This window comes from Salmo trutta, chromosome 12 (genome assembly GCF_901001165.1).
Source record: "Salmo trutta chromosome 12, fSalTru1.1, whole genome shotgun sequence".
NCBI classification, from domain to species: domain Eukaryota; kingdom Metazoa; phylum Chordata; class Actinopteri; order Salmoniformes; family Salmonidae; genus Salmo; species Salmo trutta.
Window position 1 is genome coordinate 90,230,046 of NC_042968.1, and position 18,773 is coordinate 90,248,818.

The 18,773-nt window shown below is 45.0% G+C and overlaps 1 protein-coding gene across 2 annotated transcripts; it reads right to left on the reverse strand.

Moving 5' to 3' along the window:
• Positions 1–193: 193 nt before the first annotated feature.
• sparta (spartin a) lies at positions 194–13,018 on the reverse strand. Of its 2 annotated transcripts, none has more exons than XM_029770312.1 (8): positions 12,760–13,016; positions 10,606–11,457; positions 5,623–5,817; positions 3,979–4,129; positions 3,703–3,897; positions 3,418–3,576; positions 3,145–3,235; positions 194–1,180 (listed from the first exon to the last, which is right to left on the reverse strand). In XM_029770312.1, the coding sequence occupies exons 2-8, from the start codon at positions 11,434–11,436 to the stop codon at positions 922–924; spliced, it is 1,881 nt and encodes a 626-aa protein (XP_029626172.1). In that variant the 5' UTR covers positions 11,437–11,457; positions 12,760–13,016; the 3' UTR covers positions 194–921. The 2 variants fall into 2 exon arrangements, with proteins under 2 accessions (XP_029626172.1, XP_029626173.1); XM_029770313.1 differs by lacking the exon at positions 194–1,180 and adding an exon at positions 1,672–2,359 and having other exon boundaries at positions 12,760–13,018.
• Between the last annotated feature and the right edge of the window lie 5,755 nt (positions 13,019–18,773).

Consider the following 18,773-nt stretch of genomic DNA (forward strand, 5'->3'; position numbering starts at 1 on the left):
CGTCACCTGCGTCTTGAAAAACGACGGCACGCTTGTATGCGGCGCTTACATGCGTTTCGGCTCAAATAAACGCACTGTAATAATAATAAGTATTATTATTATTGAGTCGATTCTGCTATTTCTGATCCATCTGATCTGAAAATCAAGGGCGTGAAAAAAAAAATACATTACAGAAAAATCCTTTCACAACAAATGACTGGATATTAAAATAGACAGTTTAATTACAAACCGCACAGAGAAAAATCAACAACAGTGTCATAGATATATTAGTAGATTTTGGCACAGATACAAAATATTTATATATTACACATTCTATGAAACAATATCCTTCATTTAATATTACTCCAACATTCAGAGGAATGAACAGTTAAGTAGGCTACATACAGTAAGGTGAGATGGAACACAATGGAAGGTTCCGTGTGAGCACTTCAGTGTTCCCTGGTCTGAAAGGACTGAAGTATCCCCTATGTACAGATTTAAGACCAGCTTCACCATCAGAGGGTGGGGGAATACAAAACTGCACCCAAGATCAGCTTTTAGGGGAAACTTCACCCTACAGCGAAACGTCTGGAAATATTGAAAACAATATGATGCCAGTTCCTTTTTTTGTAAACTGGAGGAAGTGAGGAGCCATCACCATGAGTCTTACATGTATAGTATCTACTCCATTCAGATCTATGAACACAGAGGAGTCAGAAGATATAGGGGCCTATTAACACAGAGAGGGGATAAAATATATAGCGGCCTATTAACACGCTGAGGGGCCAAAAGATATAGGGGCCTATGAACATAGAGAGGGCCAAAAGATATGAGTCTATTAGCACAGAGAGGGGATAAAATATATAGCGGCCTATTAACACACTGAGGGGCCAAAAGATATAGGGGCCAAATAGACAAGAGCCACGTAAATGAGTATGACATCTACTTCTTCTCTTCCTCATCCTTCTTCCTCTCCCACATCTCTTTCTCCGCTGGTCCTCCGTTGACAGTGTGGTTGTGGTCTCCGACTGTGTCCTGCGTGGTATTGTTTCGCTCTTTGACCACAGCTTTAGCCGTCTGTTTTCCGGCGGTCTTCAGGACACCCTTGATACCCAAGTTGTCCACGTTGAACGCGGCCACGCCCACGTTGATCACTGATTGGATGCCCGTGTCTGTGGCTTTGCTCACGTCGTCGCCGTACCTTCATCATAGGATGGGTAGAAGTGGGTGGGTTTAGTGGAAGGCATGAGGGGAGGGAGTAGTAGGTTGAGAGAGGAGTAGGGAGAAGGGAGGGAGGAATAGAGGAGTAGAGAAAAGAGGGAGTAGGGAATAGGGAGAGAGGGAGTGGGGAGAGAGGGGGTAGGGAAGGAGGGAGAAGGGAGAGAGGGAGTAGGTAAGGAGAAAAGAGTAGGGAGGGAGGTGTAAGGAGGGAGGGAGGGAGGGAGGTGTAGGGAGGGAGGTGTAAGGAGGGTGGGAGGGATTATTAACTCCAAGACAGAGGATGGTAGAAAAGATAGGATCATGGGATATTATATTAGGAATAGTCTGCCATATGGGACCTGGTCACCAGTAGTACATTATATAAGGAATAGTCTGCCATATGGGACCTGGTCACCAGTAGTACACTATATAAGGAATAGTCTGCTATACAGGACACAGATGTGAAAGAGAGGACAGAGAGAGACACTGACGTTATTTGATTTCATTTAAGATTTATTAGTAACAAAGCAGGAAAGAGTCTTCACATAAGAACGTCACCACCACCACCCAATACACACAGGCATTTAGCTGCCCTGGACACAGACACACAGGCCTGTCAGGACCCCTGCCTGTATGAAAAACAACCCAGAATCCCTTCCATTGCCTTGATCCGAGGACAGGTGTGAGCAATATGAGGATGGATGGTTACACCTTCCACCACCTAGCCTTTCAATGGATTTTGCTGCAGCCATGTTGGGTTAGATCAACACAAGAGTGCCTAGGGCTAGGAGTTAGGCATTAGGGGCCTACGGGGGTTAGGAGGTAGGGATTAGGGGCTATGGACTAGGGATTAGGGGCTATGGACTAGGGATTAAGGGCTATGGACTAGGGGCTATGGACTAGGGGCTATGGACTAGGGATTAGGGGCTATGGACTAGGGGCTATGGACTAGGGGTTAGAGTTAGGGACTAGGGACTAGGGGTTGGAGGTTAGGTACTAGGGGTTAGGGATCAGGGGTCGTTCTCAGGCCAGACCAGAGTTATTCACATAGGCATTCAGTCAGTATTCAGTCACAAAGGTCAAAAGGTTACAGTTCAAAGGTCTCCGTCTTTACTCCCCGACCCGTCAGTCACCCCGTCAGTTAGAGGGATTGTCTAAAAGACCTTCTAGACCCCGAAATCTGGAAAAGAAGAAGAAAGAGGGCGAGAGGGAAGGAGGGAAAGGAGAGGTGTGGAAAGAACGAAATAAAGATATTATTTCCCCAAAGCTCCAAGAATTCATCCTGCCGGTGTGTTTCTCCCTATAATAAACAACACTACATTGTTACCTTGCCAAAGACAGCATCTAGTGGGCTAAAGAAGACATTAGCTGGTACCAAGACCCACCAAGATCATGACAACACCTAGTGGGCTAAAGAAGACACTAGCTGGTACCAAGACCATGACAACACCTAGTGGGCTAAAGAAGACACTAGCTGGTACCAAGACCCACCAAGATCATGACAGCATCTAGTGGGCTAAAGAAGACACTAGCTGGTACAAAGACCCACCAAGATCATGACAGCATCTAGTGGGCTAAAGAAGACACTGGCTGGTACCAAGACCCACCAAGATCATGACAGCATCTAGTGGGCTAAAGAAGAAACTAGCTGGTACCCAGACCCACCAAGATCATGACAACACCTAGTGGGCTAAAGAAGACACTAGCTGGTACCCAGACCCACCAAGCTCATGACAACACCTAGTGGGCTAAAGAAGACACTAGCTGGTACCCAGACCCACCAAGATCATGATGAAAGGGGGTGAAACAAAGACAAGAGGAAAGCATAGCCCCTTAAAATAGAATGATTGAAGATCTAATGATGGTTACATGTAGGAGGAGGAAAAGAGAGGGCAAGTAGGAGGGGGAGGACGAGGAGGAGGGGGAGGACAAGGAGGAGGCGGAGGAGGAAAGAGAGGGACCTACTTATGCTTCACGGTCATGACCGTCTCAGAGGTGACACTCTTGCCGATGTTCTTCGCTCCAGTTTCCAAACCAGTCCACATAGCGGAGAGACCTTAGAGATAGACAGGAGAATAGTTTGATTATTAGACAGGTAGGTCACCCTAGTACATGCGGCTAGGCCTATAAACAGAATCTGCATATCTACCATCCAAATAACTTTCAGAAATACTCTGATAATCAACATATTCTGTGTGTGGATCGAGGTCGCTACTATGCGTCTCCCTCTCTCCATACCCTTCATGCTGCTGACTGCCACCACCATAGCTCCGTCCAGGTTGGAGCGGCCATCTTTAGTGTTCTTCATGGACTCAGGGATCAGTTTACTGCCATGTTTCTTTACATGGGGAGCCAGCTTCTCCCCCACACAGCCTACTACGGTACACACTCCGTCCACTGCAAAACACACAAACACAAGTTCACAAGAGTGTTAGTATACACATACGTTTTGCTGATCTTTATATGCCCCCTCCATCCCGTAGAGATATCATGTTTGTTTTGTACCCTCCTCCATATCCTTACCCAGGAACTGACTGACGCGAACAGCGCCCCCGGTGGCCTGTTTTGCGTGGTGCAGGCCCTTGGTAACACCAGGGCTGACCTCAGCCGGGACATTCTCTGGGGTGATGTGTTCTCTCAGCTTAGACGCTCCTTTCTGGATGGCTTTACCTGTGGCCTCCGCTCCACGCACAAACCCTTTACTCAGCCACCATGCACCTGCAGGGGGGGTGGGATGTACAGACAGACTGCATGTTCAAATACATACACACCTACACACAGACGCACACACACCCATACCTGCCAGGATGCCTTGGGACATCTTCTCGCTCCATTCAGGTAGGGGGAGTTCTTCCTCCCCTGTCCCTGCTCCCGCCCCCTCCACAGGGGGATCAATGGGAACCTTCTCACTCAGGTTCATGATCTCTGACCCTGCCCCCTCCTCTGGAGCCTAACAGACAGAAAATGAGGTCATGGAATAGATATCAGCCTTTAATATGTAGAGCAGAAGTTTGTCCTGATCATGGATCACCACCTGACCTGGGCCGGCGTCCATAAAGCATCTCAGAGAAGTGCTGATCTAGGACTTCCCAGCCCATTCCAACCCCAACCCCCCCCAGCCCATTCTAACCCCACTCCAGCCTATTCCATTCCAACCCAGCCCAGCCCATTCCAACCCCACTCCAGCCTATTCCAACCCCACCCCCCCAGCCCATTCCAACCCCAACCCCCCCCAGCCCATTCCAATCCCCCCCAGCCCATTCCAACCCACCCCAGCCCATTCCAACCCCACTCCAGCCTATTCCATTCCAACCCCACCACCGTCCTCCCCAGTAGAATACTCTTGTAGTTCAGCCAGCTCTAGTCCTCCCCAGTAGAACACTGTTGTAGTTCAGCCAGCCAGCTCTAGTCCTCCCCAGTAGAACACTGTTGTAGTTCAGCCAGCCAGCTCTAGTCCTCCCCAGTAGAACATTGTTGTAGTTCAGCCAGCCAGCTCTAGTCCTCCCCAGTAGAACACTGTTGTATTTCAGCCAGCCAGCTCTAGTCCTCCCCAGTAGAACACTGTTGTATTTCAGCCAGCCAGCTCTAGTCCTCCCCAGTAGAACACTGTTGTAGTTCAGCCAGCCAGCTCTAGTCCTCCCCAGTAGAACACTGTTGTAGTTCAGCCAGCCAGCTCTAGTCCTCCCCAGTAGAACACTGTTGTAGTTCAGCCAGCCAGCTCTAGTCCTCCCCAGTAGAACACTGTTGTAGTTCAGCCAGCCAGCTCTAGTCCTCCCCAGTAGAACACTGTTGTAGTTCAGCCAGCCAGCTCTAGTCCTCCCCAGTAGAACACTGTTGTAGTTCAGCCAGCCAGCTCTAGTCCTCCCCAGTAGAACACTGTTGTAGTTCAGCCAGCCAGCTCTAGTCCTCCCCAGTAGAACACTGTTGTAGTTCAGCCAGCCAGCTCTAGTCCTCCCCAGTAGAACACTGTTGTAGTTCAGCCAGCCAGCTCTAGTCCTCCCCAGTAGAACACTGTTGTAGTTCAGCCAGCCAGCTCTAGTCCTCCCCAGTAGAACACTGTTGTAGTTCAGCCAGCCAGCTCTAGTCCTCCCCAGTAGAACACTGTTGTAGTTCAGCCAGCCAGCTCTAGTCCTCCCCAGTAGAACACTGTTGTAGTTCAGCCAGCTCTAGTCCTCCCCAGTAGAACACTGATGTAGTTCAGCCAGCTCTAGTCCTCCCCAGTAGAACACTGTTGTAGTTCAGCCAGCTCTAGTCCTCCCCAGTAGAAGAACACTGATGTAGTTCAGCCAGCTCTAGTCCTCCCCAGTAGAAGAACACTGTTGTAGTTCCGTATGCTTTACTGTTACTGCTACTGGTGGATCACTGACAAGCTAGGAGCTGGCTGTGAGAGTGTGTTACTGTGTGTGTGTTAGTTACTGTGTGTGTGTGTGTGTATAACCTCACCTGTACCCGTAGCTCAGTGAGTTGTGAGAGGAGGTCCTGAAAGGCATGTCTGTCTGCTGCAGGCAGTTCTGAGGACAGCACAACCCCTACGTAGGACCCTGGTATCCCCGCCATGGTGTCAGGAAACATAAAGATCCCAGAGGTAGACAGCAGCACTGGGGTGTCTGGAGTTAGGGGGTACAGCCAGTCACACACCTGCAACACACACACACACACACACGTTAGGAAGGAGCACAGGGTGTCTGGCGTCAGGGGGTACAGCCAGTCACACACCTGCAATGCGCGCGCACACACACACACACACTAGGAAGAAGCACAGGGTGTCTGGAGCCATGGGGTGCAGCCAGTCTCACACACACACACACACACACACACACCTTCATCTGCACATCTATCACTCCAGTGTTTAATTGCTAAATTGTAATTACTTCGCCACTATGGCCTATTTATTGCCTTACCTCCTTAAATTTGCACACACTGTATACAGATTTTTCTATTGTGTTATTGACTGTACGTTTGTTTATGTGTAACTCTGTCTTGTTGTTTGTGTCGCACTGCTTTGCTTTATCTTGGCCAGGTCGCAATTGTAAATGAGAACTTGTTTTTAACTGGCCTACCTGGTTAAATAAAGGTGAAATAAAATAAATGTAAAAAACACGCACACAGGAACGCAGGCACACACACACACACACACACACACACGTTAGGAAGGAGCACTGGGGTTACTAGAATTACAGTGTGTATGCCAGAGGTATTCAGTGGTGACCCTCGCCAGGGTACAACACTGTGGCTACCAAAACAACATGTACGGCATACAGTATGTAGACTATATCGCAGGTTGGCAGTTGGCATGGTCAGGGCTGGGAAACTGCTATTTGTTCGTTCAGACCCTAGCCATGGTACATTACCATAGCCAGCAACATAACAGAACAGCACAGTCATCTGTTAACGGGCCCCATTGTACTGCTGGGACACTAAGCTACCCAGAATACAACAGGGTTAGAGTTAGACACCACAGGCCAGTCAACACACATGCCTGGGTTTAGCACGTCTGACAAGGTCACATCCCAAATGGTACCCTATTCCCTATATAGGGTTAGAGTGTTGGACTAGTAACCGAAAGGTTGCAAGATCGAATCCCCGAGCTGACAAGGTACAAATCTGTCGTTCTGCCTCCTGAACAAGGCAGTTAACCCACTGTTCCTAGGCCGTCATTGTAAATAATAATTTGTTCTTAACTGACTTGCCTATTTAAATAGAGGTAAAATAAATAAAAAAATAGTGCACTACTTTAGACCAGCGCCCTATACAAAAGTAGTGCACTACTTTAGACCAGAGCCTTATACAAAAGTAGTGCACTACTTTAGACCAGAGCCTTATACAAAAGTAGTGCACTACTTTAGACCAGAGCCTTATACAAAAGTAGTGCACTACTTTAGACCAGAGCCTTATACAAAAGTAGTGCACTACTTTAGACCAGAGCCTTATACAAAAGTAGTGCACTACTTTAGACCAGAGCCTTATACAAAAGTAGTGCACTACTTTAGACCAGAGCCCTATACAAAAGTAGTGCACTACTTTAGACCAGAGCCCTATACAAAAGTAGTGCACTACTTTTGACCAGAGCCTTATACAAAAGTAGTGCACTACTTTAGACCAGAGCCCTATACAAAAGTAGTGCACTACTTTAGACCAGAGCCTTATACAAAAGTAGTGCACTACTTTAGACCAGAGCCTTATACAAAAGTAGTGCACTACTTTAGACCAGAGCCTTATACAAAAGTAGTGCACTACTTTAGACCAGAACCTTATACAAAAGTAGTGCACTACTTTAGACCAGAGCCCTATACAAAAGTAGTGCACTACTTTTTTAGACCAGAGCCCTATACAAAAGTAGTGCACTACTTTAGACCAGAGCCCTATACAAAAGTAGTGCACTATAGATCATTGTTTCCCCAAAGTCGGTCCTGCCCCCAGGTGCACATTGTGGTTTCTGTCCTCACACTAAACAGCCGATTCAAATAACACACTCATCATCAAGCTTTGATTATTTGAGTCAGCTGTGTGATGCTGGGACAACAAAGGAATCAAACTCCCAACTGTCTGTCTGCCGAAGGCAAGCAGGCTAGTCTTGCCCCAGCTCAGTCCTCACACAAGATCAATTCACACTAACGAAAGTTCAGGATCATCTTTAATAGATGGACTAAAAACATTGCTGACACAGCAGTAAATTTGGGCTCTGGAATGAGTCTGTACCGTTGCAATCATGTGGTGTTATCGAGCAAATGACCTATTTAGTATTTTTCCAGCCAGTCAAAGAGGCACGGTAATTAATGTAGTGTATTGACACACATCTCTCTGAAGTCTATTCCTTTGTCTCTTTAGACCAAATCACCAGTTCTACCATCAGAGCCATCCATTCCTTTCTAAAATTCAATGTTGTCGTTTACCCAAGTAAAACTTTGGTTTGATGTTGCAAGTGGAGTAGGGTTGTTCTTCTCCTCTCTACCCAACTTCCCCTCAAAGTCCCTTCAGTTTCCCTTAAGTCATGTTAGTTTGTCTACTCAGACTACCTTCAATTATCCCTCACACATCATAGCCCTGCCATTCCCAATTTCTTCTTAATGGGTTTGAGCCAATCCGTTGTGTTGTGACAAGGTAGGGAAGGTATACAGAATATAGCCCTATTTGGTAAAAGACCAAGTCCATATTATGGCAAGAACAACTCAAATAACCAAAGAGAAACGACAGTCCATCATTTCTTTAAGACATGAAGTTCAGTCAATTCAGAAAATGTCAAGAACTTTGAAAGTTTCTTCAAGTGCAGTCACAAAAACCATCAAGTGCTATGATGAAACTGGCTCTCATGAGGACCGCCACAGGAAAGGACCCAGAGTTACCTGAGGATAAGTTCATTAGAGTTACCAGCCTCAGAAATCGAAGCCCAAATAAATGCTTCACAGAGTTCAAGTAACAGACACATCATCAACTGTTCAGAGGAGACTGTGTGAATCAGGCCTTCATGGTCAAATTGCTGCAAATAAACCACTTTTAAAGGACACCAATAAGAAGAAGAGACTTGTTTGGGCCAAGAAACACGGGCAATGGACGTTAGATGTTGGTTCCAACTGCCGTGTCTTTGTGAGATGTGGTGTGGGTGAACGGATGATCTCTGCATGTGTGGTTCCCACTGTTAAGCATGGAGGAGGAGGTGTGATGGTGCTTTGCTGTTGACACTGTCAGTGATTTATTTAGACTTCAAGTCACACTTAACCAGCATGGCTACCACAGCATTCTGCAGCGTTATGCCATCCCATCTGGTTTGCGCTAAATGGGACTATAATTTGTTTTTCAACAGGACAAGGACACAAAACACACCTCCAGGCGGTGTAAGGGCTATTTTTACCAAGAAAGAGAGCGATGGAGTGCTGCATCAGATGATCTGGCCTCTACAATCACCTGACCTCAACCCAACTGAGATGGTTTAGCATGAGTTGGACCGCAGAGTGAAGGAAAAGCATGCCAACAAGTGCTCAGCATATGTGGGAACTCCAGGTGAGTGTAACACACACACTATCCTAATTCCAGGTGACTTCCTCATGAAGCTGGTTGAGAGAGTGCCAAGAGTGTGCAAACCTGTCATAAAGGCAAAGGGTGGCAACTTTGAAGAACATAAAATATACTTTGATTTGTTTAACACTTTTTTGGTTACGCCATGATTCCATATGTGTAATTTCCTCGTTTTGATGTCTTCACTATTATTCTACAATGTAGAAAACAGTACAAATAAAGAAAAACATTTGAGTAGGTGTGTCCAAACTTTTGACTGGTTGTGTATGTTTTTACGTGGTCCTTGTAGCCGGATTTAGTGACCAACAGTTTTTTTTTTTTACAAGGTCCGTAATTCCCCCGGGATTTAGCGACCAATAGTTTTTACTCTGTAATTGGTTCCACGAGTGGAACATCACCCATCATCAGGACTAGAAAGACTTCTCATTCAGCAGAATCTCCCACCATCCTCCTCTCATCTGCATAATGGAGTTGCATGCATTGTGACCTCACCACTGGGGGAGAATTCTAGAATCCCATTTAGGTCTGGGAATTCTTTGTGGTCAAAGCAACACCAAACAAAGAGAATACGGACGGCAGGTTGCCTAGCGGTTAGAGGGTCGGGCCAGTAACTGAAAGGTCGCTGGTTTTAATACCCAAGTAGACAAGGTGGAGAATATGTCGACGTGCCCTTGAGCAAGGCCCTTATCACTAATTTGCTCCTGGGGTGCTATACTGCTATGACATGTAAAACAACACATGACAATAAAACTATGGTAGACCATCCCACCTGTCTGTCTGTCTGTCTGTCTGTCTGTCTGTCTGTCTGTCTGTCTGTCTGTCTGTCTGTCTGTCTGTCTGTCTGTCTGTCTGTCTGTCTGTCTGTCTGTCTGTCTGAAATGCTTGAGCACTGGGTTGACATGGTATCAATCTATGGCATCTGCCATCCGTCTCACTAATCCTGAATAAAGAGATATGGCTACACTCAGGTTAGTCTCACTCATCTGGAATAAGATATGGTCTACGATTGTGATAGTTCTGAGACAGGGGAAACAACTTCATCTGTAAACAACAGATCTTATCTGGAGATAGAGATCTGGGGCATGTTCAGTAAGGCACAACGTAGCAAAACCTTTAGAAAAACGTACAAATATGAGGTTTCAAACCATTGGGTGCCTAATGAACACCACCCTGAACAAGACTGAATCCAGACAACCCCGACCAGCGTAAAACAGTTAGATGAAGCTACCTCAGCTGCCACAACCACAGTCACCCTTTCTTTTCAATTCATTATGCAGTTATTCTCCATGCACCTGGTAATACGACAGGTGTGTTGGAGACAATATACTATTTTCTATTGGTATTTTAAAAACACACACACGCACGCCAACCCTCACCCCCTCTCTCATACACACGCCCCAGTTGTTTCCTTACGTGAAGGAAGGCTGATGCTCCTCCGTTGGCCGTGTCTTTGAGGTGGCTGCTGAACCTGATGACGCGTAGATAACCCGGGTACGATGGGGCGCTCACCTGGCCATCCGACGACACAAAAAACATCTGCACCCCCCGAGGGAGGAACAGAAGCTCCTCTCCGTCCCCCCCTACCCCTCCGTCGGGCTGTGGAGGTCCCCCCACCCTCTGCCCCCCCAGCCCCCCTCCTCCGGCTGGGCTATAAGCCAGGCTGTGGTGCCCGTCGGTGGGCTGGGGGGTGTAGGCTGGGGGCTGCTCTCCTGGGAGCCCCAGGGGCAGGGAAGGGAGGATGGGCAGGGAGGGGGCCATGGTGGCGCCTGTAGCCCCGGCAGAGAGGCTGTCTGTTGGGGTAGCCCTGGGTGCCAGTGTGGGGTAGAGATGGGGGAGGGGGTTGGAGGAATCAGAAAGCGGCATAGGTGGCACCAATGGCCCCAGGGTGGGGTAGAGGCACTGGGCAGAGAGATCCACTAGATCCACCAATGCTGGCCCTCCCTGGCCCGCCGTCCCAACCCCTGCTGTCTCCATGTTAGCTAGTCGGGTGCTGATGTTAGTTAGAGTCTCCCTCATCTTCTGCTGCATCTGCCTGGCTGTGTCCCAGGGGGCTCCCTGGTTCTGTGGCCCCCTGGTAGGGACCTCCAGGCCCAGGGTTAGGTGCTGCCGGCCCCTCCTGTACAGCTCCAGGGCCTGGGGCCCCTGTCCTGCCTGGTCAGCCGCCAGGCCCCTGGTCAGACAATCCAATGCACGGTCATACTGGTCCGTTATCAGCAGCAACTCTGCTGGCTCTGCCAACGACATGTCTTACTGCAGGATGGAGATCTAGACAGAGGAGAGGAGGATGAGGAGAGGAAGCGAGGGGAAGAGGGGAAATGAGAGGGAGGAGAAAAGGATGAGACAGGGATGAGAGGAGAAACATGGGAGGGAAGACAGCGCAATGTGAGAAAAGAGGAGATAAAAAAAAGATAAGAGTTGGTGAGATGAGGGCGAAGGAGGGGAGGATGGAGAGGGGGAAATTAGAAGGGGAGAGAAGAGGAGAGGTGAGGGAAAGAGAAGAGAAGAAGGAAATCAATAAGAAGGCCAATTGTCACAATTACTATTTTGTACCTCTGTGAAACCAGCCTGGTCTCATAGACTAGACGTAGCATATTTAAAAGTAAATCCGGAACACTCAAATTAGAATGATATGGTTACACAAGACAGATGGTTACTTATTAAGGCAAAAATGAACGTAGGGTGGTTTGTCGGGGTAGATGGGTGGGAATATAACGCAAACGTCGAGTAAGCCAAAGGTTGCGAGTCCGAATGTCATTACGGACAACTTTACCAACTTTCAACGATTTATTAATTTTTAGCTACTTTGCACGTTAGTTAACCCTTGCCCTAACCTAAACCATTTTAGTTAACCCTTCCCTAACCTAACTCCTACACTTAACCCCTAGCCTAGCTAACGTTAGCCACTTAGTTAGAATTCGTAACATATCATACATTTTGAAAACTTGTAACATATTGTACGTTTCACAAATTCGGGACATTTAATACGAATATTGTACGAAATGGGTGATGGATATCCACAAATGAATACCTACTGTACCATATGAAACTCAACATATCATTCTAAATGGAGTCAATTGGGTTTTACATACAAAATAATACGAAATGCTCTGAGACCATGTTGGTGAAACCGGTTGTCAAATACACTCCCAAAGAGAATGACATTAGGTGCCATTAAAACCACACAATATTCAAATCTCTAATTTGATATTAAAATAAAAACAATCCAACACATGCAACACTTTATTAGGTATTATAACTAGACATTACAGTTGAAAATTGTTAAGGAAGTAATCGTGACAGCTTTTTCCTCCAAATCCCTCAGCTATGCGTTTAGGGGGTTTGTCTGGCTGGTTCCACCTGTATGACAACATTCAACAGATGTTTTTAAAGCGTGATTTCTTTCAACAATCATGAAAACTCTTGAATAGTAGACTAGTTCTTGTCATTTTGACAAAAAAAACTGCTGTTTTCTTACGGTCAAATAACGACTGAGTAGGCTACTGTTGTCTACGTAACTACTCAACTTTACGGACAGTCGCACCCAAACCGAACCTCAAATAAACCTACCTTTAGCGGCAAACCCGTGATTTCAAACGACTCCAGAAATGGAAATAAGACGACAATGTTAGTTAATAAGAAGTAACATTGTAGCCATTTATCAAAAATACGTTTTTCTTTTTCGGATCAACGTGCGCGTATCCTGCTGTGTTTCGCTGTCCCCAAACAGACGCACATCTGACAGTCGCGAAACTCTGACAGGTGGAGGGTCGTCACTAGTTACCACAGCCACAAAGTTCTAAACCCCGCCTATTAATACAATTATATCTGATTTAAAACTTAACCCTAACCTTAACCCTGACCTTAACCACACTGCTGACCTTATGTCTAACACTAATGCTTGACTTGGGATGAAAAAGCTCCATTAGACTATATTCACACACAAATTCCCAAATGACATTATACTATAGAAACTTCTGATTGTTCCCTGTTAAAAGAGTTCATAAACATTTTTGACAGATGGAATTTCATGACTTCTCCATGACCAATGATTAGTGTTGTCTCTATATAGCCTATTAAAAAGTCAGCATATATGTGTTATTGACACTAGAAGGCTGCTCTGCCCTACCAAGCAAAAAGGCAGTAACTGCTCATTTGGTCGAAAATGAGTTAATGTCATTTTTTGCCACATTAAAAATGCATGCTTAATAATGTAGACAAGTATCCTGCCTCTATTGTATTGTGTTCAGGATAAAATGTTAGCAGTAACTACAGTGTACTGTGTTAGAGCAGGGCTGATGTTTAGGCTACAGCATGGTGGGTTAGACTGGGGCTGATGTTTAGGTTGCAGTGTGGAGTATTAGAGCAGGGCTGATGTTTAGGCTACAGTGTACTGTGTTAGAGCAGGGCTGGAATAAAAGCCTGCACACCCAGTAGCTCTCCTGGACAATGGTTGGTCACCCCTGAAATAAAAGTTTGCCACATTAACCAAATACTTGTATGTCTTTATACAATTATTCACTCATTCAATGAATCAGGGATACAATGGATACGGTAGGCTACTTCAAAGGAAGGTAGCTAACTAAAACGTTATCTATAACTTTATAAGACTCAAATATTCATGTTTCAGGGGAGATCTATGCACAGCATGGAAGTTATTTGTCAATTTGGCTATTCTGAGAATATTTTTTTAAGTTATTGGAATTACATAGCCTATTGTTTAATAGAAAAGTGACAATGAGTCAATGACATGAATGCTTAGGCCTACAGCTAAATATACCGAATATAAACGCAACATGTAACAATTTCAACTATTTTACTGAGCTACAGTTCATATAAGGAAGTCAGTCAAATGAAATAAATAAATTAGGACCTAATCTACGGATTTTACATGACTGGGCAGGTTCACAGCTATGGGTGGGCATGGGAAGGCCTAGGCCCACCCACTGGGGAGCCAGGCCTAGCCAATCAGAATGAGTCTTTGCCCACAAAAGGGCATTATTACAGACAGGAAAACTCCTGAGTTTCATCAGCTGCCCAGGTGGCTGGTCTCAGATGATCCTGCAGGTGAAGAAGCCAGATGTGGAGGCCCTGGGCTGGCGTGGTTACACGTGGTCTACGGTTGTGAGGCCAGTTGGACATACTGCCAAATTCTCTAAAACGACATGGTAGAGAAACAGATATTACATTATTTGGCAACAGCTCTTGTGGACAGTCAGCATGCCAATTGCACGCTCCCTCAACACTTTTAGAGTGGTCTTTTATTGTCCCCAGCACAAGGTACACCTGTGTAATGATCATGCTGTTTAATCAGATTCTTGATATGCCACACCTGTCAGGTGGATGATTATCTTGGCAAAGGAGAAATGCTCCCTAACAGGGATTTAAACACAATTTGAGAGAAATGTGTATGGAACATTTCTGGAATCTTTTATTTCAGCTCATGAAACACGGGACCAACACTTTACATGTTGCGTTTATATTTTTGTTCAGTGTAGTAGATAGACCATGTGGTTCAGGAGAAAATAGCCACATTAATTTGTTCAGTATAGTTAACTAGCAAGATAACTAGCCATACTACATGGTACAGTTGAAGTCGGAAGTTTACATACACTTAGGTTGGAGTCATTAAAACTCCTTTTTTTAACCACTCCGCAAATGTCTTGTTCACAAACTATAGTTCTGGCGAGTCTACTTTGTGCATGACACAAGTCATTTTTCCAACAATTGTTTACAGACAGATTATTTCACTTACAATTCACTGTATCACAATTCCAGTGGGTCAGAAGTTTACATACACTAAGTTGACTGTGCCTTTAAACAGCTTGGAAAATTCCAGAAAATGAATTCATGGCTTTAGAAGCTTCTGATAGGCGAATTGACATCATTTGAGTCAATTGGAGGTGTACCTGTGGATGTATTTCAACGACTACCTTCAAACTCAGTGCCTCTTTGCTTGACATCATGGGAAAATCAAAAGAAGTCAGCCAAGAACTCAGAAAAAAATTGTAGACCTCCACAAGTTTGGTCCATCCTTGGGAGCAATTTCCAAACGCCTGAAGGTACCACATTCATCTGTACAAACAATAGTACGCAATTATAAACACCATGGGACCACGCAGCCGTCATACCGCTCAGGAAGGAGACGCGTTCTGTCTCCTAGAGATGAACGTACTTTGGTGCAAAAAGTGCAAATCAATCCCAGAACAACAGTAAAGGACCTTGTGAAGATGATGGAGGAAAAAGGTACAAAAGTATCTATATCCACAGTAGAATGAGTCCTATATCGACATAACCTGAAAGGCCGCTCAGCAAGGAAGAAGCCACTGATCCAAAACCGCCATAAAAAGGCCAGACTACGGTTTGCAACTGCACATGGGGACAAAGATCGTACTTTTTGGAGAAATGTCCTCTGGTCTGATGAAACAAAAATAGAACTGTTTGGCCATAATGACCATTGTTATGTTTGGAGGAAAAAGGGGGAGGCTTGCAAGCCGAAGAACACCATCCCAACCATGAAGCACAGGGGTGGCAGCATCATGTTGTGGGGGTACTTTGCTGCAGGAGGGACTGGTGCACTTCACAAAATAGATCGCATCATGAGGAGGAAAATTATGTGGATATATTGAAGCAACATCTCAAGACATCAGTCAGGACTTTAAAGCTTGGTCGCAAATAGGTCTTCCAAATGGACAATGATCCCAAGCATACTTCCGAAGTTATGGCAAAATGGCTTAAGGACATCAAAGTCAAGCTATTGGAGTGGCAATCACAAAGCCCTGACCTCAATCCTATAGAAAATTTGTGGGCAGAACTGAAAAAGCGTGTGCGAGCAAGGAGGCCTACAAACCTGACTCAGTTACACCAGCTCTGTCAGGAGGAATGGGCCAAAATTCACCCATCTTATTGTGGGAAGCTTGTGGAAGGCTACCCAAAACGTTTGACCCAAGTTAAACAATTTAAAGGCAATACTACCAAATACTAATTGAGTGTATGTAAACTTCTGACCCACTTGGAATGTGATGAAATAAATAAAAGCTGAAATAAATCATTCTCTCTACTATTATTCTGACATTTCACATCATTAAAACAACGTGGTGATCCTAACTGACCTAAGACAGGGCATTTTTACTAGGATTAAATGTCAGGAATTGTGAAAAACTGAGTTTAAATGTATTTGGCTAAGGTGTATGTAAACTTCTGACTTCAACTGTATGTTTTGAATTGGCTATATAGTTAGTCTATCATTATATAGGCTACCTGCTGTACACATGCAGATGCTGCACACAGAGAGACTCGCTGAAGGGTAGGCCTAATTCTGATCATGGTTGAAATGTAGATTTTTTTTAAGTGATTGATACTATATTTAAAAAGGAAAAACACAACATTACAATTCCATGACTTTTCCATGATTTTCTGACCGTAAGATCCCTCAATTGACAAATTGGAACAGCGCATCCTGCATATTAAGGATGGCCCCATCTCCATCTGCTCATTCTGCATCTTCTCATTTTCCATCTGCGCATTCTCCATCTGCGCCTCCTCCATCTGCTCATTCTCCATCTGCTCATTCTGCATCTTCTCATTCTCCATCTGCGCATTCTCCATCTGCGCCTTCTCCATCTGCTCATTCTCCATCTGCTCATTCTCCATCTGCTCATTCTCCATCTGCGCATTCTCCATCTGCTCATTCTCCATCTGCTCATTCTGCATCTGCATATTCTCCATCTGCTCATTCTCCATCTGCTCATTCTCCATCTGCACATTCTCCATCTGCTCATTCTCCATCTGCTCATTCTGCATCTGCGCATTCTCCATCTGCTCATTTTCCATCTGCACATTCTCCATCTGCTCATTCTGCATCTGCACATTCTGCATCTGCACATTCTCCATCTGCGCATTCTCCATCTGCTCATTCTCCATCTGCTCATTCTCCATCTGCTAATTCTCCATCTGCTCATTCTCCATCTGCTCATTCTTGGCTGTATAGTATATGAAATATACTAATTTGGGAAGGGGGGAGGGGGGAATTAGGGGAACATTTAGATACCAGGCTACTTGCAATATAGACTAACAAGTCATTAGATTGGCTTTTATCACACATAGGTAAGGCAATAGGCATCTACTAGACATTTATACAGTGCTTTTAATTAAACACAAGCCATCATGTATTACAATGAAGGTCAAATCGGGGACTGTCTGTGTATTTTAATTGCTTTATCAATGTTTATTGGCTTCTGAATCTCAGTTCAGTCCAGCGAGTGGGTTTATGAGCTGTTTTAACGAAGTGACTCTAGTGTCGGATTACATTACATAGCCACCGCTACTGAAGGCTGGAAACTCGTTTCAGAACACTAGGCGTATGTCGAGGATCACTACTTCACAGGAGAGCTGTTAGAACATTAAAAAAAATAAAAAATCAAAATTAGTTTTTTTTGTAGAATTGCCTTCTGGAACATGTGAACTTTCATGTGCCTTAATAACAAACTGTGTATGACAGCCAGGCACTTCTATTTTCAATATAAGTAGTTTCATAAGGTATTATGAGCCAATGGTCATCTACAGTATTAGGCATTTATTCAGTATTGTTTTTCCTTCCTCTAATAAATGTGTTTATTCATTCACAACTAGGATGTTGCTGGGCTCAGTACAGGAAGTTATGGTTCCCCTGGTCTCCTGGTACCAGTGCTGTGGGAAAGGATGCTAGGCTTAGCAGAGACGGCTCAGAGGTGATGTGGCTAAAATGCCAGGGTTGGCTTTTTGTCCCAGTCTGCCCCTGGTAGTCTACGCCAAGTATATTTTGACTGATGTAAATGTTTATGTTCAACTATGGCTAGAGGTTTCAAATAAAACAAGTGTGATGTGCGGATATGAAGACACGCAACTGTAATTGTTCTTTGCTTTTCATTACAATCAGACAATTACGCCATCTTATCAGGGGTAAACAGAAAGATATCCACGCCTCCCGTGTTCTGATGACAGGGCTGTTCTTTCTGCGAGCGCGTCGTTTTCATTCTTTTTTTATGTCGGCTAATTTTGACTTTGTGGCTGTGGTAACTACTGTAGTATACCGTTGTATATTTATTTTATTTTACCTTTATTTAACCAGGTAGGCCAGTTGAGAACAAGTTCTCATTTACAATTGCGACCTGGCCAAGAATAAAGCAAAGCAGTTCGACAACATACAAAAACACAGTTACACAACTACCATACCGAGATTTTGGACTTGTGTTTTGAAGCCAGAGGATAAGTCAGTCATTTCACTGTTCGTTTTACACAATTGTACAGTTACAGAACTGACAACCGTTTTTTTTTTAATTAAAAGTACTGATGGGTTGCTTGTATGTGTGTGGTTATTAATGACTCACCCTAATATTAGCTACTTCCGGTACCATTGCGGGACAGCAGTGCTTGGCAAGTGTCCCGATGTTACCGTTCATGCCCTACTCATTGAGTAGTAGACTTTAAGAGACATCTAGAGAGTTATCAATATTGTGTAGGCTATTCTACTTGAAATACAATGTTTGTGGGGAAAATGACCACGTTAGCTACAGCGGGATACACCGCTGCCTAGTGGAAGCAGG

Bases quoted from the DNA above. Each gene is read 5' to 3' on its own strand.
- sparta (XM_029770312.1), bottom strand. From the start codon at position 11,436: ATGTCGTTGGCAGAGCCAGCAGAGTTGCTGCTGATAACGGACCAGTAT. The intron at 4,130-5,622 runs GTGAGGTTATAC...TCTGTCTGTTAG, and splicing joins TCACTGAGCTACGGGTACAG to GCTCCAGAGGAGGGGGCAGG. The intron at 3,577-3,702 runs GTAAGGATATGG...TGTGTTTTGCAG, and splicing joins TCGCGTCAGTCAGTTCCTGG to TGGACGGAGTGTGTACCGTA.